Source organism: Equus asinus, chromosome 10, assembly GCF_041296235.1.
Source record: "Equus asinus isolate D_3611 breed Donkey chromosome 10, EquAss-T2T_v2, whole genome shotgun sequence".
Lineage (NCBI taxonomy): Eukaryota > Metazoa > Chordata > Mammalia > Perissodactyla > Equidae > Equus > Equus asinus.
Window position 1 is genome coordinate 89,043,690 of NC_091799.1, and position 25,253 is coordinate 89,068,942.

General features: G+C 34.7%; 1 protein-coding gene across 1 annotated transcript in view; it reads left to right on the top strand.

Annotated features, from left to right (window-relative positions):
• Positions 1-25,253, top strand: part of LOC106822705 (cadherin-10) — a 169,215-nt gene that overhangs the window by 52,435 nt on the left and 91,527 nt on the right. Inside the window, exon 2 of the mRNA XM_014827978.3 lies at positions 3,970-4,325. Coding sequence (XP_014683464.1) covers positions 4,095-4,325 — 231 coding nt within the window. The 5' untranslated portion in view covers positions 3,970-4,094. The remainder of the gene's footprint in view (positions 1-3,969; positions 4,326-25,253) is intronic.

The following is a 25,253-nucleotide window of genomic DNA, read 5'->3' on the forward strand; positions in this document are numbered from 1 at the left end:
AATGTGCTATTCACCAGTGAGGGAAATTCAATAATATATGAGTATTTAGACATGATTCACAATTATATATTAGTGGGGGAGTAGTTTGTACATGTAGATATTTACACAAGAGGAATGAAATCACATGCTCATCTAAAAACTTGTATATAAATGTTTATAGCAGTTTATGGATAATAGTGAAAACCTGGAAACAAGTCTAATGTCACAGGAATGGATAAACAAATTATGGTATATCCCTATAATGGAATGCTACTAGGTAATAAAAAAGGATGACATTTTTTGTTCCACGTGTAAGGAGCTTGGAAGTTACTCCTCCATCCTAAAAACAACAAGAAGCTGAACAGACTGAAACTGAAAAACCAACAACTCTTCTTGGATCCATAAGAGATGGAGGCCTCAAGACAAACTACTGCCCTCAAGATTGGAGACATTGGCAAATAGAGGGAAGCGCAGCTCACCGGCAGAGACATCTCTGCAGAAACCACCACAAAACCAGTCATGGGGCAGGAAACCTGAACTGCAATTGACAAATTGCTGGAGACTTACTGGACACACGTCTGAAAATTCAAAACTCCAAAGAGACCCAGTCATAGAGGGCCCTCCTCAATATTGTGAGATTTACCTCAGGGAGCTTGATCAGGTTCCCACAATAAATATCTGAGAAAAATCCCATTGTGCTTCCCACAGGGGGAAGGGAAAAGGAAACATTTTGAAATACCTTAGATCACTGTTCTTAACAAGATCTGCCCTCAGGGGAAACTAGTTGCCCTGGGAGAAGAGAAAGACACAATCCAGTCTTCTCCAGCCATCCTGCCCCATCTAAGGAGGGAGAACAAATCAGAAACGCTTGTGAAGTTCATAGTCCAGAAGCACAGGCTCACTGACAGACAGTACTAATCACAGACTATAGAACCCTCTCCCTGCCGCGACACCTAACCATCACGTTACTAAAGAACTATTTACAACAGTTCAGTTTCCCAGTACATCACGTTGGCTATCAAGAAAAAAATTACAAGGCACACCAAAAGGCAAAAAGCACTAATTGAAGAGACAGAGCAAACACCAGAACCAGATATGGCAGGGCTGTTGGAATTATCAGATGGGGAATTTAAAGCAACTATGATTAATATGCTAATAGTTTAATGGATAAAGTACACAGCATGCGAGAACAGATGGGCAATGTAAGCAGGAGATGAAAATTCAAAGAAAGAACTAAAATGTAATGCAAGAGATCAAAACACTGTAACAGACACGAAGAATGCCTTTGATAGGCTAATGGGTAGTACTAGGACATGGCTGAGTAAAGAATCTCTGAGTGAAAAGATACATCAATAGAATCCTCAAAAACCTTATACATTCATTCTTATACATTTGTCCAAACTCATAGAATATACAACACCAAGAGTGAACCTCAGGTAAACTATGGACTTTGGGTGATTATGATGTGTCAATGTATGTTCATCCTTGGTAAAAAGATGTACCACTCTAGTGAGTGATGTTGATAATGGGAGAGATTATGCATGTATGGTGGCAGTGGGTATATGGGAAATCTCTATACCTTCTCAATTTTCTTGGAACTCTAAAACTGCTCTAAAAAATGAACGACTGATAAACATACAAACAAAATGAAATAAAAATAGGAAATTATGTGAAACAAACCAACACTTAATTTGCCCAATGTTAATTCTTCCTGGGTATATTCTATGTAGCTAGAAGCCTATTTATTAGCCTTTTCAAAACATTGCTCCTTCATTATAAATACCACAAATAATCAGAGTTGCTCACAAATATTTTTAAGATTAAAGAAAGAGCTGAAATGAGAAAGGCTGTTGCTTCAATAAGTTGTAAAGCTTTTATAGAAGAGAGAAGATACCCTGGATTACACACACTCCCCCCTAACTCTCAGGAACAGTGTAAGTTTCTGGAGACTATCATCTAGCATGTCCTGACAGATAAAAAGACAAACATTGCTTTGGTAAATAAATGTTCCTATTACTTAGAATCCAATCCATTGAGTTTCTGTAAAGTCAGTGCTTTGTGATCTAAAACCATTTTGTGCATCAGATAATTTCTATAAGTATAGCATTACATGATATATTTTAATACAGTCTACATCTGTCATGTTGGATGCTTCATGTGTTGTGGAGAGCTCCACTGTCATTTAATACACTCAAGGGAAATACTGCTTCACCATTAATCTTGTTTCTAAAGCATGTTTGCATTGACCTTTAAATCTTAATAATAAAACAAAAAAAAAGTAAACAGATTGCTTACAAATCATTGTGGATGAAAGCATAAATGTCAGAGCTGGAGTACTTAGAATGCATAGCCATATTAGAGAAGTAGAACTCAATCCTTTTAGTCCCCAAAGCACTTATTATAACAAATATTTTATCATATCCTGAAATAAAATTCATACCTAACAGGAAACAAACAAAACAACCTACAGAGAAAAATGTAAAATAATATCCTAACAATATGAATGAAGAATAAAATAATTATGATTTTAAAATGTATCTTTTCATACATAAATGTTGACGTATAACTAGAGAAGGTAATGGCACTCAGATGTTTGAATCAACTTATTGTTCACTCATTCATTCAAAGTGTTTATTGAGCATCTACTATGCGCAAGGTTCTGTTCTAGACACTGAAAACAGAAGCAAAGAGCAACATTCCCTTCCTTCATGGGATCAGAGCAGGGAAATAGAATATACACAGGATAAACAAATAAAGCACATGTAGCATATTGGTATATATGAAATGTTAGGAGAGATTTCCAGAAAGCCCTCATGGAAGCAGAGATCTACCTGTGTCATATTTATGGGGAAAAGCATTCCAGGCAGAGGGCACAAGGAGAAAGGTCCTGGTTGAGGAGAGGAGCATATGAAGTGTGTTGCAGGGTAAAGTAAGAAGGACACGTTGACTGGAAAGGAGTCAGTGTTGGGAGTGGCCTGGAGGATTGAAGCGAAACATGCTGTCAGAGGAGTGACTGACAGTCATGAAATTGAGTACAGAATGGTAGGTCCTTGCCAGACACTGAGTTTTACAAAGTGAGTTAAGACGTCATTGGAGCGTTTTGTGCAAAGTCGTGACATGATCTGACTTACCTTTTAATGGGATGTCCCAGGATATTTCATTGCAAAAATAAGTGCAGGGAGGGAGGTGGACAGCAGTCAGGAGCCTATTGCACTAGTCAGGCTGGGGCGTCATGCAACTCTAGAATGGTATTGTGACAGTAGGGGTGGTTAGAAGTGGACAGCTTGCCCAAGTGTATCAAAAGTATAGCTGACAACATGATGAAATCCGACTACAAAACAGTATTAATTATATTACAAATTGATTTACTACAGTTGAGATTTTTTTCTACTCCAGGAAACTCTAGGTGTTCCACAGACCAATCTAAGAGGGAAGAGAGAGAGGTCTTTGGCCCAAGGCACTCCTGTTTTTGGTTTTGTTTTTGGCTTTACTTCTAACTTAAAGCAGGATTAAATTTGAAGAAATTGTGCTGCGGTTTAAAAAACATTTAAATATCATTGCATTGTACAGCAGATGCGTGTTTTCTGTAGTTTATTTAAATCACTATTTTGTTTTCAGTGTTTTAATTTATGTTAAATTGCTCTGGAAAATTTGACATGCAAAATTAATTACATCTCAACTCTATGTAGGGATTATAATTTCTGAAAACTGTTCAAGTGCCAGGAGAAAAAAAAAATAAAAGCTTAATGTATTCCTTCTTTAGGATTTGTTTGAAAGAAATTATTTACCATTATCTTTTCTTAAATTGTAGACATGTCACTAGGCGAGTAATGCTTCCCAAAACTACTCATTATTTTATGTAAAAGAGGAAAAGTAAATATTTAGGTTGCTCTTATTAATTAATATGTATCACTTTAGGTTTAAAGTGACAGGTAACATTCATGATGTTGTCAACTGACATTTTTTATTTGTTTGTTTGTTTATTTCAAGGTTTTGGAAACATGTCCTAAGCACTGATGAAATGTTGGAAACCAGTTGAAACACAGTAAAATTCAACCCAATAAAATAGGACTGCTTTTTCTTCATCCACGTTGGGAATTTTCAAGAAGCGAACTATGACAATATATCAATTTTTGCTACTGTTTCTACTCTGGGTATGCCTGCCACATTTCTGTTCGCCAGAGATCACGTTCAGAAGGACTCCTGTGCCCCAGCAAAGACTTTTAGCTGCACATGTACCTAGGAGTGATGGCAAACTTCTGCATCGTCAAAAACGTGGCTGGATGTGGAATCAGTTTTTCTTACTGGAGGAATACACGGGATCTGACTATCAGTATGTGGGCAAGGTAAGTCTGCATTGAAATGGCAAATATTTACGCTCTTTCTTGATGTGTCTCAGGAAAATTTGAAGATTATCAAGACCATCATTCTTATAAAGTTGATTCTCTAAATATCCCTAAAGCAATTTTTGTTTATGCGATACAAACTATAATTTGAAAAACTATGGAGTGAATGAATATAGCGTGATAAAGGTAGGAATTCATTTACTGGAATTATTTCTCCCCAATACCTCATGGATTAAAGAGATACTAAAAATTGCAGCTTTAGGATTTGTAGTTAGAAATCAATGATAGTGAGAAAATTATGTCAATATAGTTGTTTAAAATGACAATGCATATGTATAATATACAGCACATATCGCTGTTGACATCAGTGAGGAAGAAAAGATATTTAAAAGTTGTTTAATATACTACAGAATGAGAAAACAAATGGCATTAAAAATATGACCTAGGGCCAAAATAATTGCTTTTTTATAAGAAAACTTATTCCAGATATGAGTGTTATTTATTTTTATTCAAGTCCCACTATGATACATTTATATAAAGGAAAAATAAATAGGAGCACAAGCAGGTAAAGTAGTTGACTTATTGTGATATGATGTGGGCAGAGACGAGTTTTCATTCTATCCAATTATAATAGATAGTGAAGAAAATTAGTTTTGGTTGAGAATGGACTGAGAAGTGTGACATACAAGTAGCAACGAATGCTTTTATCTACTAGATTGTACTAAATTCCAATTTTCTTTCTTAGCACCATCTGAGTCTAATCGAAGTTAGATAATGTCTTCAGAAAGAATTCGTTTTAGTAGTCAGGGTTATTATTTTTATGGACAATCTATCAAAATACGTCAGAGAAAAAAGAAGTTAAGCACACTAACAAAAGGAAAACAGATATAATCACATGTAAATACCTCACATGTTAACACTGTGAAATTGATAGGTACATTACTGTGTTGGTGACTTTTGCATTAACCTAAACTTTAATAGCTTCAGTCAAATAATTAAAACTATGCTAAAAGTTTTTTTCTTCTAAGGAAAACTATTTTTGAGAGAATACATTTTCATTGATTTTAAAACGCTTTGATATGTTTTTTCATGTTCCAGGTATTTCAGTCCTTTTTAAATGTCTGGCAGTGTGGCCAAGATAACATTAAAGGTTAAATGTCAGGTTGACTAGAAGGAGAAGGAAAAGAATCAGCAACCTAAGCAATATTACCAGAAATCTCTTAGGAGCAGACTTGTCACAGGTCTCATCTGATTGGCTGTCTAAGATCAGAGGGTTAAGGTAAATTTCATGGTTGCTGCAATAGGCAACTTTTATATAGGAAACCAACAACATTAAAGTGTAATAATAGAAATCTGGACTGTAGAAACTGTCAAGTAAGCAGTTTCCTTTTGTTCTTCCCAGACGTAGCACTTATTTGGCTTATTTGCATCTGTTTTCTTCATCTTGTCCTTAATGAGGATCTAATAAATGTTGGTAAATTAAATTATCATTACATTATATACTCTCACGTGATAGTCAAGTTACTTCTTATGTATTTTCATTTGTTCTCTCCCAAAAGAATATCAATACCTTGAAATCAAGAACCTTACTTCATATCTCAATTTGTCTCTAGCTCTTAGAGTAGAGCTTAATATTCAGTTGATTGAATTGACTTGAGTTGTATTGAATCAAATTCCCAGAATCATCTGATAGCGCTGGCCTCTTTGGTTGAAAACTAGTCCAGAAAATGACTTCACTATTGGCAATTAAAGCTTCTAAATGCTTAAGATGTATGCATCTTGATATACAAGTGAAATTTTATTCTTCCTTGCTATGCTCTATAAAAGCAAACTCTTTAATGAGGACAAAGATGAGGAATTTATGGGATGTGTTCACCCGTTCCTTTCTCTACAATATGTGCTGAACTACTGGATCAACAGAAATTTATTAGATTCTGTAGCTATGAGTTTACTTCTAATGTCCAGAGTGTCTATTTCTTAGCTTGTATTCCAAGTCTCCTCTACTTGTATTATACAATTACCTATTAATTATTTATATATTGCATTAACTACTTATATGATTAAAAACTTTATTGAGGTGTAAACATATGGATTTGTGTATGCCAAAAAGGCAATGTGCAATATAGAATATTTTAATAAACATACATTATAATGAATATAAGTTGAGGCCAAGATACATTTTCTTCGTGAAGTATACAAAATTCAAAATCCTCTAGATATTCTTTCCAACATTGTTTCTAATAAGTTTATTACATAGTCATCTTTTCTGTCAGAAATTTCACTTCCAGTTTTTACTACCTTTAGAGAAGGCTTCTTCTTTAGGCATTGATGCTCAGTGATTCAGTATCTCTAGGTTAGCTTAGGTGTAGTAGTCATACATGTCCTAATTACTCAACATGTGGGAAGATAGTGATAGACTCCCCATTGAGGAGGGTAATATTTTGAGAGCTCAGAATAGGAACAATGGAAAGAATTACACTGGTGGGAATTCTCACTGGTAGAAAGAGTGGACAGCACATGCACGAAGAAGGAGAAAAATTTTAAAACACCAAACAATTAGCCAACCAAATCCTATAAAGAATGGATGGCATTTAATTTTTCAGATGAAAATCCATTACTGCTTAGGGAGTTAAAGCAGAGAGAAGCTTAGGAAAAGCACATAACTCTCAGAAGACCTAGGATGTAACTCTGTTTGGGTCACTGTTTTTCTTTCAGTGGTTAAATCAGCTAACATCTCCTGGCCTTCATTTTCTCATCTATGAAATCAAACTGTATGATTATGTCAGTGGTTTGATATATATATTCATTTTATATACTTAATATATATCATATTTTATATACATTCATTTTTAATATATGCATTTCCATCTACATTCAGTTTTAATTTAATAATATTTTAAAATATAAATATAAAATATGTGAGTATTTTAAAACTCATTTAGGAAAAAAGAAGAAATAAAGAGAGACAGAAAAAGAGAAAGTCCAGTAGCTAAATTGTCAGTGCCATAACTGTTATTAAGAAATTAAGCCAACCAATAATGAACTCAGTGCATTTCTTTGTTCAGCTCTCAATGACGTAAAAGCATTTTCCTCTAAATCATTCAATCAAATAGATTCTAAGCCAACATATATTCAGTGTAAGTTCTTTTCCTTTTCAGTGAGATAATCACAAAATGGACCTTTAGGCAATTTCCTATACATGATAGAGATAACATGATAGAGATAGAGATGAGAAGGTGTTAACCTTCTCTACCCTTTCTTTACCTTTCATAGCAAGGGGTTTAAAACTTGAACTTCAAGCAATTTTCTTTTAAGCTATGTTGCTTTCATAGCACAACCTTCTATAAACATATTAAAATTTCCCAATTTAATATTTGAGAAACACTGTAATTATAAACTTTTTAAAATTAATGTAATGTCTTTCACATGTAGCTTTTAATCACAGTTTCCCATTGCCTGATTTAGTTGCCCTGGACAGGTCATTTCAAATTTCTAGGCTTCCAAATATTCAAATAAAATAAATAATAACATTAAACTACATATTTCTTGAATTTACTTTTAGGTGTAACAAATACACAGCTCTAAGAGAATTACTAATTTTATTTACTGCACAAACTTTGTAATTTATATAATAATTATTCTCAAGTGGAGAAAAGCATGTTAAAAATAAATTTTTAATCAAAACCAGAGATTGAGAAAAGTCCCCAAACACCAAAAAAATTAATAATATAATTAGGTAACAGTAATCTTGATTCTGAATCAGCCACTAAGATCATTCACTCTGGGAAGTAAAAACATAATATTTTTTTAAATACTTAGGATAACTGACTATATCTTCTTGATATCATGAAAATAACTGGGTGGAGGAAGGAAGGCTACTGGCATCTAGTTGGCAGAGGCCAGGGATGCTGCAAAAATCCTACAAAGCACAGGACAGACCGCCATAGAATTTTCCAGTCCTAAATGTCAATAGTGCCAAGACTGAGAAACTCTGTCCTACACCTCCTTAGTTTGCCAGAGTCTTTTACATTTTCCTAAACACCTCAGTCTCTATGTTACTTCTTTCTGGGTTCTTGCTTCTGAATCTGCTCTCAATTATCATCATACTTCTTTCCTTCAAAGTTACCATTAGTATTTACTTTCTACAAGTTGGGTTTCTCTCAAGGTCTCCTCTCCTTCCTGTCCTGTCTAATCCTTAGGGCAGTTTGGCTTCAGCCTCTTGATCATCCTTCTCTGTAGACTTGTGGCCCCACGAACCCACTATGAATGGAGTATTTATTCATTCTCTCAGCAAATATGTAGAAGACCTTCTACTACTCAGATACTCTGGTATTAAATATTCACAGGTAAAAATGTAATTTCTCTGCTAATACAGTATCTGCCTTTAAGAGAAGGAGAAAATAATAATTAAGAGTAACAGGAAGTTATGGGGCTCTTTTTATCTCAGATACAGCACAGGTGCCCAAAGCCAAGAGCAAAAAAGTAGGTGCCAAATATCCCCATGTTCCATCTCTGCAGTACTTGTAAATAAAGTGGAGATAAAAGATTTTTGGGATTTGCATTACATGAATTAATGCTGTTAAATGTTGAAATTGGAGAGTCAAGCTATATGCTTTTGTTTTTTATTTATCTGTTTATTTCTTTGAAAGGGTTGTTTGATGTGCAATGCCTCATAAAAAAGTGATCATTGGAAATTTCTAGAAGAGAGATCTCCCAGAAACTGAAAAAAAAATGATCCATGAGAGAATAACCCGGCTTTAAACAGCTACAAGGCCTGGAAATACCAACTGTGCCCACCATGTTAGACCATGTCCCTTTTGCCCTTAAAAATATGGGTATCGTCAGGTCAAACTGGCTACAGCAGGGAAAAGAGTAGTTAGAACTAGGAGAGAGAGAAGATGATGAACTGGCCTCTCCACTGCCATCTTCCTAGGGTGAGCTAGATCTAAACTGAGCACATGGAGAAACTTTGCATTACATGAGAGATCAGGGGGTTGGAAACACTCTTCTGGACGTTTTAATAATGGTAATGGTACTGTTCTTGAGGCTTAAAATTTCCAGGTAACTATTTTTTTAAATCCAAACATGTCAAAAAAGACCTACATAAAAAAGCATTTAGTTGCCCAATACGTATAGACCTGATTTTAGTGGTGGGACGGAGGCAGGAGGGGTGTTGGTATACAGTTATTTTCTATTTGAATCCTATTAATTGCATCTATAAAAGGGATGAAGCATGAAAGAAATACAGTAGGTAATGTTAGATAGAAAAATTCCTGGAAGAAAATAAATCAGGATGATGTGATAGACATTGGCAGAGCTACTTTGGATTAAATGATTATAGACCTTCCCGATGAGGGGGTATTTGGACTTTTGGATGAATGAAGACATTATTTCTCTGATATGTAAAGACCACAAAATAAGGTGAATCAGAATTACAGGAGTTTGTAAGAACTTTTTATATTAATCCTCAAGCAACAGGTAATAAAGGCATTTTTCAATAGAGGCATGCACTGCAGAATCCTGATAATGTTTTCCAGGTGGACCACCTCTTGGTTTTTAATTCTCAAAATCCATACAATGTTTGTGTCTTTTAATACAATGATATTTTAGCCAGCAGTTATATGGGGAAACTATGCTTATATCCTCAAAACTCACTATAATATTTTAACAAAAAAGTATTTAGGAAGATTTTGAGTTGCATTCCAGATACACTTGGTAGAACTTCAAAACCACCCATAGGTGATTTGAAGATAACAAAGGCTGTCAAAAAGACTGTGCATCAAATATTTCATAAGCACTTAGAGAAGCCACGCTAATTTGCATTAACCTTTATGTGATTAGGTAACACTTGTTTAATCATTTTATATATTAACATTATAGCATGTTATTCATATATGGATAGTTTTCTGTGCTTTAGTTATATTTTAGGAACGTGGTTTTGAATTTTGGATTAATGTGTAAGCATTATATTTGTTCCCATTTAAAGTAATAGGAAATAAGCTCCCTGTTAGCATTTTCAAGCAAATGTCAAATGTCAAATGTCAAATGTTGAAGGTAAAAAAAACCACAAGATAAATGGAATTAAGTATGGGATGCTCATATACAAGTCACAACCACAGTCATCCTTTTATTTATAAGTTCTTACTGGTAGTAGAAAAACATATGTTTACTAAACTCTCCCATGAAGTTATTTACATATCAGGTTATCATATATGAAGATTATTCATGTATATATGTGACAAGTTCATTTGATAGCTTTCATGAAACAAAAAAACACACACCCCCTAAACACATTCACCACACCCCATCGCTCATACTATGTGCTAGGGATTTGTGGAAAGTCTGCCATCCCTATCTCCTGTTTTTCCTGTTGAGTTACTAACCCAGAGTCACTGTGACTGTTGTCGTCTTTTCTTTCCCACCACAGCCTTGTCTTTGTACATTTCTCTCTCAAATTCTCCATTTCATTAACCCCCTCACTCAGAAGCTTTTTCATCCCTTTTTCCTGTTTCTTCAGTTTGTCACATAGCATCTTTTAAAATCCACCTCTCTGTGTTTTAGAATATGTTTTAGATAAGCGATACTTAAGGATTTATTTTCAAAAAAATATTATTTCTGTGGCTTTTGGCCAGGGAATTCAAAAAGACTACTAATAGTTGGAAGTAGATAGAAGGACTTTGACAATGATCATAGACTGATAATAATAAAAAACAGAGTCAAAGAAATTTTTCGGTGCCAAATAAATTTTGAAAAACTTTACCTATTATTTGAAAATAATCAAATTCAAATAAAAAATTTAAGTCTACAATTTAACCCATCATTTTTCAAATATAAAGCTTTTAAGAAATGTAATCATCTTGGAATGAAGATTATGTGAAAATTGAGTTGATGACTTCTAGCAAAAATTTGAGAGAACTCTCTGTAGATAAAAATGTATTTAATCTCACATAAACTTGCTCTGCAGAAAATATCTCAATGTAATTTATCAGTAACAAGTACCTATGTAATGGCCATGAAGCATGGGAAATTATTATTATAGTATTATGAAATTTCTACTAAAGCCCTCTCATTTTCTTTCCTGGAGACAATATATAATTACGTATTCCATTAAATTTTGTTCCCATTGTACTGAGGAATAGTTTTCTTTTCAGTAAAGAAAATGAAAAAGTAGGATGAATGTTCTTGTGTTTGCTCATCAATGTCTCATACGTGGTATATGTTCATATATTCAAATTCTCAATTGCTTCTTAGGAAAGCATGAATAGAAAAGGAGGGAACACTTTAATAAATGTTCTGAAGTGAAATATTAAATGTTCACATAATATAGTTAAATTTCTACCTTTAGTTTATTAAAAAATATTTAATCTAAATATTTGTTGTATTGTTATCATTATTATTACTACTGTTATTATTATTATTGTATTTATAATTGAGTAACTGCATTGCATGGCTCCTGGTACTTGTAACAAAAAGTTAAAATAAAGAAAGTCATATAAGTTTCCAGGGAGATGCACTAAATTTAGAAAAGGAAGTAGTAATTTTGTTGGGATATAATGTACAAACCTTTCTCTACTGAGAACTCTCTTCCACAATAGTCAAAGGGCACTTTATGTAAATTTCAGATTTTCTTTTTAGTAAAATTCTTTCACTAACTTCACATTTAAAGCTGTACTTTATGCATTTAAAGATTACATAAACTCTAAAATTTAGATTTTTATATTAAGATGTTAAATCTCAGCCCAGGACTAAAATTATTTTACCAAATAGGAAATTTTACTAAATAACACTGTGTACTATTGTAGGCATTTTTCTGCAGGAATATTTCCTATTTTGGCTGCTATTTAGCTTAAATTTCATCAGTGAACTTCTCAGTTCAGTATTGTATCTTCCAAATACACCCCAAAAGCTCCAAGACCACTGGGTTTTTCAATTTTTTTGACACAAATTTTATCACTGTTTACAAACCAGCATCAAAGTCTACCAGCAAATCCAGTTTGTACCTGTTCGATTATCCTGAGTCCAGCAGAGCAGAGGGACAGAGTTGTGAATCACGAATGGACCGAGCTTCTGCATCCATGATAGTTGAGCTTCTGAAGGGAGACAATAAAGAGAGAAAGCAAAGATCAAGAACATGACCTTTGATTATAAATCAAATAACGTAGAGGTAGCGAACATCCAAGAGGAGAAGGCGATGTGGGGAGAAGGGCAGACTGGGGCTATCATAGAGGGCAAAGGAGAAAAAACAACAAAGAATACAAGACTCATCTTGTTCAGTGATGCAGACTCATCAAGGAGAGAGGTGGGGCGATTTAGAGGTCAGTGTGGGCCAAAGAGAGAGTTATTGCATAATCTGAGGCAAAGGGGGGTCAGATGGCTTTGCATTAGCCTAGAAGGTGGCTACACAGTAATTTCTAGTAGGCAGATTATCAATAAGTTAAAATAAGTGAAGAGTGAGAGATACTTGGAAACGATGAAGAGCTGGGGAGAGGATATTATGATATGGACAGAAAGAGAGGATGTGAATGTGTACAACAGGTGAGCTCGCTCTCCTTCTTAAGAGTTAGAAGTGAAAATGTATTAAACTGATGGCCAGCATCCTACATAATTGCTAAACAAAAAAAGTATTTTCTTTTAAAACACCAGCAGGAGTAAACTCCACCCCACAGAAAAAAACAAACCACCTTTCTCGTCACTAATATTTAACACACTTCTGGAAGCAAAATAACCATGTAAATAATATTACATACAGTTTTATGTGAGAATTAACTGAGATAATATGTAATATTCTGAAGTATCCTAACATAGCCTGATAATGGTACCTCTAAAATTTATTTTATTTGTTATTACTTAATATTCCAACAACCTCATAGAGTAGTTTTTATTATTGTCTCTCATTTAAAAGTAAGGACAACATCCTTATGTTCTAAATACGTTGTCTAAGGGCCTCGATCGAGTAATTTGAAGAGGTGGGATTCTGACCCAGAAAGAATGACTCCAGAGTAAATGCTGACATTGCACCCCACTGCAGCATTATTAATAACATTGTTAGGGCCGGCCCGGTGGCGCAGCTGTTAAGTTTGCACGTTCAGCTTCTCAGCGGCCTGTGTTCACCGGTTCGGCTCCCGGGTGCAGACATGGCACCGCTTGGCAAAAGCCATGCTGTGGTAGGCATCCCACATATAAAGTGGAGGAGGATGGGCATCGATGTTGGCTCAGGGCCAGTCTTCCTCAGCAAAAAGAGGAGGATTGGCAGTAGTTAGCTCAGGGCTAATCTTCCTCAAAAAAAATAATAATAATATTGTTATTAATATTATATGTGTTACCTCTCCAAAACAAGTATACTCTTGTTTAAGCAGTACAATAATGAATGTGTTTGGTGGCTTGCTTTCTGAATGGTAGCAGTTCAAAATTAAAATTGCACAGGTCACGGATATTTCTGCTATTTTATACAGAAGTCAAATTTACTTTTGTGCTTGTGTGTTTATTATTTAATTTATATATGGATTGTTAATGCATGCACTTTGTATAAACTTTAGAAGGCAAAATAGAGTATATAGTTAAAACTAAGACTCTCACCAGGATCCTCAGGCATCCGTAATTCTCTTTGTAAGAAACAACCATGTTTACCAATTTTGGGGGTGTTTTGGGTATATGTTCCAAAAAACATTCTAGAACTATGTAAACTCATATGCATGATTTTATTTTTACATAACAGGTGCTGTACTTCCAATGTCATATAGTGTGGGGTTTTTTTACTTGCGAATGTAGCTTGAGGCCTCATTCCATTTCAGTACATAAAGATATGGTCTTTTTTTTTTGTAAATTTTATTGGCTGCATAGTACTTTTCCAGTGGATGTATCATAATTTGTTTTACCATTTTCGTTTTAAAGCGTATTTAGTTATTTTTAAAAAATTATTTAGTCATGTAATAATATGATGTATTTCACACAGTGCTGGTATATCTTTAGGAATATGTCTAGAAGTGGAAATGTGGAAGCAAAGTCTTGAGAAATTTTAAATTTTCGTATGTATTGCTGAATTGCTCTCCACTGATATTGTTTCCATTTATCGTACCAACCGTAATGTGTGAAAGTAGCTATTTCCCCACAATTGTATCTAATCTCTGTATTATCATTACTTAAAAAATTTTCCAACCTTGTGAATGAAACATTTTTCTCTTATTTTAAGCAAGGATGAGCATTTCTCCGTGTTTAAAGCATTTTCCATTTCTTTAAATGAGTGCTTATATCCTTTATTAATTTTTTTACTGGCAAGATACTCTTCTTTTTCTTTTGGTCCATAATTTTTCCATATTAATTGTCCTTTAATTCTTTGTTTTTTGATTTTCAAATATAATACATACTAAAAGTTGAATAAAACGCATATATACACTTTAATGAATAAATATAAATCAAGTGGGGCGACCACAAGCTGGATCAAGAAATGGAAAATTGCTAGTCCTAAGAAACACTCCCTGTGGGTCTTTTAGAAACTCACCATTTCTCCTTTCTAGAGGTGACAAGAAGCTTCCTTTTGAGTTAATAATGTCTTGCTTGTCTTTATAGTTTGAACCTTTATGTAGCCATTCCTAAACACGTACTAGAGTTTTAAATGTTTCTGAAATTGAGTGTAATCATAGTTCATATGTTCTCTGTGTGTTTCTTCTTTCACTCAAATATGTTTATGAAATTAAACCATATTATTGTGCAGAGGATGCCTTCATAAGAATATGTTCGGATTTAGTTACACACTATCAATAGTGGATACATGGTGTTGCCCTTTCCCATAGCTTTGCTTATTGCTAACAATGCTGCTATGAATCTATCTGTACACGCATCCTGACACTTATGTACATTGAATAACTTTAGAGTCTATATAAGTAGGAGTAAAATTTCTAATCTGTAGTGTGTGCCTAGCTTCAGTTTTTCCATGTATTGCCATATTAGTTTCCCAAGTTTAAACCAATACATACTCCCACTGGCAGTATGTGAGAGTTCCTGTTATTCTGTGTCGAAACTGAAGCTTGTTATTTTTAGAATATTTTTCAAATCTGGTGGTTTAATTTGCATTTCCCTAAATAACAAGGAGCTTTCTTTGTGAAGAAAGTTTTTAAGTGTTATACCAATCGTTTCTTCAGATCTTTTGTTCTTTTCTTCTTGATTGCTTCATTCCCAAATCCATAATAGGTGTGGAGGACCTATTATTTTCCAAACACTCTCAAGGTCACTGGGTCACATCACTGAATAAAAGATCATGAAGCCCACAATTTTAGTGGGAAATTGAAAACAAACGTAATAAATATATTACTCTGATCCCATGTTAGAAGATGAAGAGAGCCATCAGAAATGAAGAGGTAAAGCGAGGTGAGGAATATGGGGGGGCGGGGGGTGGGACGCAGCAGGTGGTGATGGTTGATGCCTCCTCACTGAGAAGGTGATACTTGAGCAAAGGGTTGTAAGGAAGTTAAAGAAGTAACTAAGCAGCTATCAATGGAATACGTTTTGCATGAGGAAGTTACTGCAAACACTGTAAACCTGGTGGTTCCTTGTGAATATTCAATGAAGGGCAAGGAGGTGAGTGTGGGTGGGGCAAAGGAAACAAGAAGCAGGTGGTAAAAGGGGAAGACAGAAAGATAATGGGATACCCAGATCCTACAGAGCATGGTGATGGAATAAGGGCCCCAAAGACATCCACATCCTAATTCTCAGAAGTCGTGAACATGTTATTTTAAATAGCAAAATAAGACTATGCACCTGTAATTAAATCAAGGATCTTGAGATGGGGGTATTATCTTGGATCATCCAGGTGATCCCAATGTAATCACATGGGTCCCTATAGGAGAGAGGCAAGAGGGTCAAGGTCAGAAGAAAAGAGATGTGACAACAGAACCAGAGGTTAGGGTAATGAGCTTTGAAAATGGAGTAAGGGGCCACAAGCCAAGGAGTGCAGACAGCCTCTAGAAGCTGGAAACTGCAAGGAAACGTCTCCTCTGAAGCCTCCAGAAGGAGTGGAGGCCTGCTAACACCTTGGTTTTAAACTTATGACCTCCAGAACTATAGGAGAATAAATATGTGTTGTTTCAAGCCACTAGGTTTGTGGTAATTTGTCACAGCAGCAATAGGGAACTAGTACATAGGACTTTGTAAGTATTCCGACTTTTACTCTGAGTGAAATGTGAAGATATTGTAAGAATTGGTGGCAAAACACTGACATTATATGACTTAGGTTTTAAACATATCCTTCTGGCTTTAAAGTTGATACAATGGAAATTTCTCTAGTGTTATATATGGAGTGTTAAGGAGTGTTGTTATGGATGACTCAAAAAAAAAATTGGCCTGAGTGACTGGAAAGATGGATTTGCTTTTATTTGGAGTGCTAGAGCATTAGGAGTAAGAAATAGAGTTCATCTTTGGGTGTGTTAAGATAATGGAGTTTTAGGGGCTGGTCCCATGGTCAAGTGCTTAAAGTTCTGTCTGCTCTGCTTCAGCAGCCCGGGTTTACAGGTTCAGATCCTTGGCACAGACCTACACCAGTCCTCAAGCCATGCTTTAGTGGTGACCCATATACAAAATAGAGGAAGATTGGCACAGATGTTAGCTCGGGGTGAATCTTCCCCAGCAAAAAAAAAAAAAAAAAAAAGGTAATGGAATTTTGAGATTATGCAAGTTCAGGAAGAGTTCTAAGCTGAGACCTCTTAGGAGTTATCAGCATATAGTAGGTATTTAAAGTCATGGGACTGTATGGTATCAAGAAAGTGAGTATAGCGAGAGAGGAGGAAATAGGCTGTTTTCAGGGACAAACCCAATTAAGACGTGTGTGTGAGGTGGGGGAGGATGTGGGAGAAAAGAAGAAAAATCAACAGATAAAATTGAAAATGAGTGTTCCTTGAGCTGTAGGCAGTACTAAGAGTCTAGGGTGATTCAGAAGACAGGTGAAGAACGTGTTTGGAGGAGTGTGTTAACTGCGTCAAGAGCTGCTGCTAAGTCAAGTACATGAGAGTTTTGAATTAGCTATTGATTTCAGTTTTGTGGTGATTACAGGTGAACTTGATGTTTATGGTTTCAGTGATAAGGTGGGTCCAGAATTCTTACTGCAGTGGATTTAAAAGGGAATGGAGAGAGAAAAATTGGAGAAAGTGCGCGCAGGCAACTTTAGAGTCTTGCTGCTGAGAAGCACTTTATGCCGCAGTATCTGGCAGGAGAGAGTGTTAGTGGGATCAAAGAAAAAAATCATTTTTTTAGTTGTCTTTCTGTATTGATAAAAACTCCAATACAATATTGAATAGATGATTGTGAGAGGAGCATCTTTATTTTGTTTTTGATTTTAAAAAAATTCAACATTTTACTATTAGTTGTGAAGTTTCTTGAGGTTGTTTTTAAAGATATTTTTGTCATACTAAAGAATTGCCTTTTAATTCTAATGTGCTGTGTTTTTAAATCATAAATGAGTATGAAATGTTATCAAATGAATTTATGCATCTATTGAGCTGTTTTCCCATTAATATGTTAATCTGAGGGATTAACTTAAATGATTTTTCTCATTTGAGCTAAACTTGCAGATCTGAAGTCCACATTGGTAATGATATAATTGCTTTATATTATTGTATTCCATTTGCTCTTATTTTGTTTAGAATTCTACTTTTATAAAATCATTGATTTTTATCCAAGATATCACCATATAAAATGTATTTTCTTTAAAGTCTGTTCCTATTGTATTTAGGCATCAAAGTTATGATAGCCACATAAAATGAAACAGGAAGTATTACCACTTTTTCCGTTAACTTAAATAATTTGTATGATTGAATTTTTTTATATTTTATTTTATTTATTTATTTATTTTTGAGAAAGATTAGTCCTGAGCTACCATCTGCTGCCAATCCTTCTCTTTTTGTTGAGAAAGACTGTCCCGGAGCTAACATCCATGCCTATCTTCCTCTACTTTATATGTGGGACGCCTACCACAGCATGGCTTCCCAAGAGGTACCATGTCCGCACCCGCAATCCAAACCGGTGAACCCTGGGCCGCCAAAGTGGAATGTGCGAACTTAATGCTGCGCCACCGGGCGGGCCCCTGTGTGATTGAATTTTTGCTTTCACAAATGTTGGCTAGAATTCACTAAAAATTCCCTTTGGTACTATAGTTTTATTGTAGGGAAATCTGGGCTATTGACCTATTTTCTTTAATGGTCATGGGACTACTCAGGTTCTCTGTCCTTCTTAGTTTTTGTAAGTTGCATTTTTGGTGTGTATTAAATATTTTTGAAAGAAACAAAACAATAATGCAGAAAAGAGTCCCAAGGAGACTTTTAAAAATACACTATTTTTGAATCACTTTAATTTTACAAAAGAGTTGCAAAAGTACAGAGTTCCTGTTCACCCCACACCCAGTTTCCCCTGTTGTTAACATTTTAAATTATTGTAGGGCATTTGCCACAAGTAGTGAACAGCGGGAACAGATTATTTTTTGACTGCATTCCATAGTTTATCAGGATTTCGTTATATCTCCCTTAAGGACCTTTTTCTCTTCCAGGATCCCTCCAGGAGACCACATTGTATTTAGCTGTCATGTATTTTTAGTCTCCTCCGGGCTGTGCGAGTTTCTCAGATTTCCTTTGTTTTGATGACTTTGACATTTTCGATGTGTACTAATCAGGTATTTTGTAGAATGTCTGTCAATTTGTATTTTCCTGATATTTTTCTCATGGATATACTGTGGTTGTGAGCTCTGGGGAGGAAGACCACAGAGGTGAAGTGCCATTCTTAACATCATGTCAGGCTTTAAATATCACTAATTACTGATGATGTTAATGTTGATTTGATACTGGCTAAGGTCTCCGCTGTAACATCACTTTCAATACTGTTCTCTTTGGGAACTAGTCACTAAGCATAGCCCACACTTAAGGGACAGGCAATTATGTTCCAAATCCATGAGGTGTAGCATGTACAAATATTTGAAATTTTTCTCTGTGGACGATTTGTCTCTTCTCTCCTGTTTATTTATTTAATAATTTATTTATATTCATATAAACATATGGATATTTGTTTTTCTGGGTTACTCTCTATCACTGCTTGATTTAATTTGTTGCTCAAATTGATCCAGATTTGACGTAGGGAACTCTTTCAGATTAGCTCCTGTGTTCTTTTGACACACTTCGCCATTTTGTCTTTTAGGCACTTTCTTATTTTCTAGCACTATACAATGTCCCAGATTCATCTTATATATTTCCTGCCTCAGCACTAAAACAAGGTCTTCGAAGAGGATATTTTTTAAAATAGAAAGGTGTTGAGGAGATTTAACCTTCTAGAGTTTAAATCAAATTATATTATAATCCTAAGAAGCACTTGGCTCTGACAACAAAAAGAAAAGAAAATCCAATATGCTAAGAGAAATTCTAAAAGATGATGTAAATTTTTATGAAATTTAAGTGTAATACACATCAGGAGCAACTCAGTAATAGAAAAGTCATCCTCACTTCCATTGCTGTTGGAGATACTGAATAACAACATAGGAAATTTAAATTCAAATTATAGCTGATTATAACAGAAGAAATACAGATAACAGGTCATCACAAAAAAGTAAAAATTGTCGTTAGAAATGAGAGAAATAAATCTGTTAAAAATAATCGAAGTTGTAAGAATGTTATTGGCAGATTAAAGAGAAACAGGTACACATGAATGATGGCTCTATAATTTGATTCAAATTATCAGGAATCAATATTTCAGACAATATGTAACAAACTATAAATGTTTATATCTTCAATCGGGTAATTCCAGTTTGCACAATTAAGAAATTATTAATCCCAAAGAGACAAAAATGTTTAAGGAGATACACCTTATGAAACAGCAAATGGAAACCTATCCAAACTCACAAGAACAGGATAATTACTGAGCCATTAAGATATCTTAACACCATTTAAAACTTGCAGGGGTCTTAACACACATACAGACTATATTAAAAATGTGACTGGGAGAGAATATTTTCATTACTGGAAAGAATATTACAAAATAGAAAGCATGCGCTATTTATAATAAAATGAATATATACGTCTGCTCACTCACCATCATTTATTCAGCTATCCAATAAATACCCATCTCTTTGAGCACCTACAATGTTTTGGATGCCGAGGATACAGTGTGACAAGTCAGATGTAGTTCCAGCCTTTGTGAAACTTTTATTTGACAAAACCTCAAACCATTTTACAGCAATATAATAAAGTCAAATGTTCATTAACTTAATTTTTAGGCAAAATATCTCAATTCATAGAAAGATGAAAACAATAGAGTGTTCTAAAATTTCCGACTGAGGATGCAGGATATCCTGAAGGCGAAGTTAACCTCTTTGTCTCAGATCAGTTTGAATGACTGAAAACTTTACCTGAAAATACTCTTTTTTTACAGTTACTTTCCATCCTGGTGGAAGGACTTTCTTGGTAAAACGTCAACGTAATTGACGTCATTTGTAAATAATACATTGAGGTATTTAGATTATTGACACTTAATATGATTATTGATATGTTTAGGTTTGAATCTATCATCTTGCTATTTGCTTTCTATTTGTACCATCTGATTTTGTTGCCTTCTTTCCTGTTTTCTACCTTCTTTTGAACAAAGTCAATTTTTTTATTGTCTCATGTTACTTTTTGTCTCTGCTTGTTTGTAACTCTTCATTTGGTATCTTAGTGCAGGAGTTGGTAAACTATGGCTAATGGGCTAAATCCACATGGCAACCTCTTAGCTCATGATCTAAAAATAATTTGTACGTGTTTTTAAGGGTGAGTTTTTTTTTTTTTTAAAGAAAGGAAAAGAGGAGGACTTTGGTGTAAAGACGCTGGCCCTCAGAGTCTAAAGTTTTTACCATCTGCCCTTTTACACGCAAACACAAAAGTTTGCTGACCCTGTCTTAGTGATTTCTTTAGAAATAAAGTGTACAAAACCCTCTTTTTGCCTGGTAGTGTGGTACTGTGTCTGTGCATGCTGGAACCATGCAACGTGATCGCAACAATCATTTACAAAATGCTATATTATCTTAAAATTTCTTTTTTGTCAAAGTTTCAGAACCCTTCTACTATTTGATATAAATTTATTGGAAATGGATAAAATAGAAAACTAATATTATTGAGTGTGCTATAATCTAAAAGATTATAAACATTGAGAATTAAATTTTTTTATTTCTTTATAAAGAAAGATGAGTAGTTTGAATAACGCTTGCATTCTTCTCACCATATACGTGATACGGAGTGAGCATCGTTTTTTATGCCGTGGCAAATTCTCACACTGCTTTCTAAGTGTTGTTGTGAAATATTTTGAAGATTCCCTTTAGTCTATAAGGTTACCTGGATGCTGGGTCGTAAAAGTACCACAGTGTGCATTCTCACTCTTCATCTACAATATGAATTATTGATTCATTGTCTTTTATGTTCTTTCTTTGTTTAGATTTACCCACATCTTTTGCATTCTCTTCACTCTGTTTCTTCTTACATCTCAAACATTCAGTTAGGAATCACTTGCCTTTATTATGCAACAAGTATATTTATTAGTATATATGATGGTGATCGTATCTTCAGCTTTCTTTATGAAGATATTTTGGCCTTGTGTTAAAAAGTTAGTTTTTGTGGATATAGAATTTAGGAATGGCAACCACTGGAGGTAACATTTCTCTGTCTCCTGGATTATTAATGGCTTGTTGCTTTTGAGAAATCAGCTGACAATCTGCTTCTCTTTTGGAGATAAATAGCCTATTTTTGCCTGATTGGTTTCAAGTTTTTATCTTGGAAGTCTCTGGTTTGCTTACATATTTTTAATCTGGCTCAAAATATTGGTGAGGGCTAGCCTGTGGTCATAGCTCCTCAAGGTCAGTTGTTTTTCTTTACCTTTAGTTACATATGCATTTTCTTTCCTTTATTCCTCTAGCTCTACTTATGGGAAGGTGATTTTCTCTCCTTCTGTAGCATGAGCATCAGGTTTTAAGTGTTAAATCTTTGCATGTTGAGTCTATATCTTTGGCCTTAAATTGTGTACCTGTTATCCAAGGAGGGCAACAAAGCTGAAAAGCAAGTTTTACCTTATAAACATATTCTCATAGAAAAAGTAGCCTTGTGCAATGTTCTACAGGTTTTTACTTTCCATTAGATTTTGTTCTAGCATCTTGTCTTGTCTTTATTACTTTCATGAAACTCTTGTTTGTATTCTTTCCAGCGTTTTAAATTGTTTCCAACGTAAGTTTTTCTGAACAACTTCTCTACTGTATCTGAAAATGAAACTCTGAGAATTTTATTGAGTTACAAATATATTCTCACCAGTATATATTGTATTTAGCCATTTGAATATGTATTCCTAAACAGATAATTTGATTATTTTTATGAAATTAAATTTTTTATTTGTTTTTGTCTTCTAAGATTTTCCCCCTGATTCTATTCTTGGAAACTTCTTTCATTCTTTTTTTTCCCTCTCAAAATCTTTTTATTCCTCACCCAAAAGATTTAGTGTTGATTTCTTTCAAATAAAGGCATTCCCTTTATTTTAAAGAGGACCATCAAAATCAGGAAGTTAACGTTGATGCATTGTAAACATCTACCTCAGGCCCCATTCAAATTTTGTGAGTTGTCCCAATAACATCCTTTACAGCAAAATGATGCAGCTCTCAATCATGCATCACATTTAGTTGTCATGCCTCTTTGGTTTCCTTCTCTCTTCTGATAGAACTCTCAGTCTTAGTTTGATTTCATGACCTTGACACTTTGGAAGATGACAGGCCAGTTATTTTGTAGAATGTCCTTCAGTTTGTGCTTGTCTAATGTTTTCTCATGATTAGATTTAGGTTATGCATCTTTGGCAGGAAATCACAGAAGTGATGCTATTTCTCTCATTGCATGTTATCAGGTGGTGCAAGATTTCAATTTGTCCCATTATTGGTAAGAACTATGATGATTGGATTAAAATGGCATCTCCACTGTAGAGTTACTCTTGTTACTTATTCCCTTTTTTGTATATTATTTTAATTTATTTTTAAGACTATCTTTAAGAGCAATTTTAGATTCACAGCAAAACTGAAGAGAGGAAAACATATTTCTGATACACCCCTTCCTCCACACATGCATGGCCTCCCCGTTATCAACTACAGTGGTGAGCCTACATTGACACATCAGAATCACCCAACGTCCATACCTTACCTTACAGTTCACTTTTGATATTGTACCTATTGTGGATTTGGACAATAATAATGCTAAGTATCCATCATTATGGAATCATAGGGCCTATTTCACTGCCCTAAAAATCCGCTGTGTTCCCCCTATTCATTCTTCCTCATCCCCTAACCCTGGTAATCAATGATCTTTCCACTGTCTCCATAGTTTTGTCTTTTCCAGAATGTTACATAGTTGGAATAATACACTACGTAGCTTTTTCAGCTTGGCTTCTTTCATTTAGTAGTGTGCATTTAAGGTTTCTCCATGCCTTTTCATAACTTTATAGCTCATTTCTTTTTAGCACTGAATAATATTCCATCATCTGGGTGTACCACAGTTTATGTACCCATTCACCAGTGGAAAAACATCTAGGTTATTTCCAAGTTTTCCAACTATAAGTAAAGCTGCTATAAACATTTGTGTGTAGGCTCTTGTGTGGATATAAGTTTTCAACTCCTTTGGGAAGATATCAAGGAAGATAATTGCTGGATTATCACAAGAAGAGTCTGTTTAATTTTGTGAGAAACCACCAACTTGTCTTCCAAAGTTGCTAACATTTTGTGTTCCCACCAGCAATGTGTGAGGGATCTTGTTGTTTCACATTTTTGCCAAAGTTGGATGTTGTCAATGTTCCAGATTCTGGCCATTCTGATGGAAGCATAGTGCTATCTCATTGTAGTTTTAATTTTCATTTCCCTGATGACATATGATGTGAAGAATCTTTTCATATGCTTATTTGCCATCTGTTTATTTTCTTTGGGGAGGTTAATATTTATGTCTTTGGCCTATTTTTTATTTAGGTTCTTTTTTTGTTTTGTTTTTTAAAGATTGGCACCTGAGCTAACATCTGTTGCCAATCTTTTTCTTTCTTTTCCCTCATATTCTCCCCAAAGCCCCCCAGTATATAATTATATATTCTAGTTGTGAGTGCCTCTGGTTGTGCTATGTGGGACGCCACCTCATCATGGCCTGATGAGTGGTTCCATGTCCACGACCAGGATTGGAACCAGCGAAACCCCAGGCCACCAAAGTGGAACATGTGAACTTAACCATTCAGCTGCTGGGCCAGCCCCAGGTTGTTTGGTTTTTATTGTTAAGTTTTCAGAGTTCTTTGTATATTTTGGATACCTGAGCTTGATTATCAGATGAGTCTTTTGCAAATATTTTCTTCCAGTCTATTATCTCTCTTCTCATTCTCTTGATGTTATCTTTCATGGAATGGAAGTTTTTAATTTTAATGAAGTCCAGCTTATCTATTCTTTCTTTCATGGGTCATTCCTTGGATGTTCTATCTAAAAAAGTCATCAGCATGTCTAATATCACCTTGATTTTTCTCCTATGTTATTTCTAGCAGTTTTATAGTTTAGTGTTTTTAGGTCTGTGATCCATTTTGAGTTAATTTTTGTGAAGGGTGTAAGAACTGTGTCTAGATATATATATATTTTTTGCATGTGGATGTCCAGTTGTCCCAGCACTGTTCATTGAAAAGAGTACCTTTGTTCCAATGCATTTCCTTTGCTCCTTTGTCAATGATCAGTTGGCTATATTAATGTAGGTCTATTTGTGGGCTCTCTATTCTGTTCCATTGATCTATTTATCTATTCTTTTATCAATTCCAGCTTGTCTGGATTATGGTAGCTTTATAAGTCTTGAAGTTGTTAGTGTCAGTCCTCCAACTTCATTCTTTTCCTTCAATATTATCTTGGCTGTTCTAGGTCTTTTGTCCCTCCATATCAACATTAGA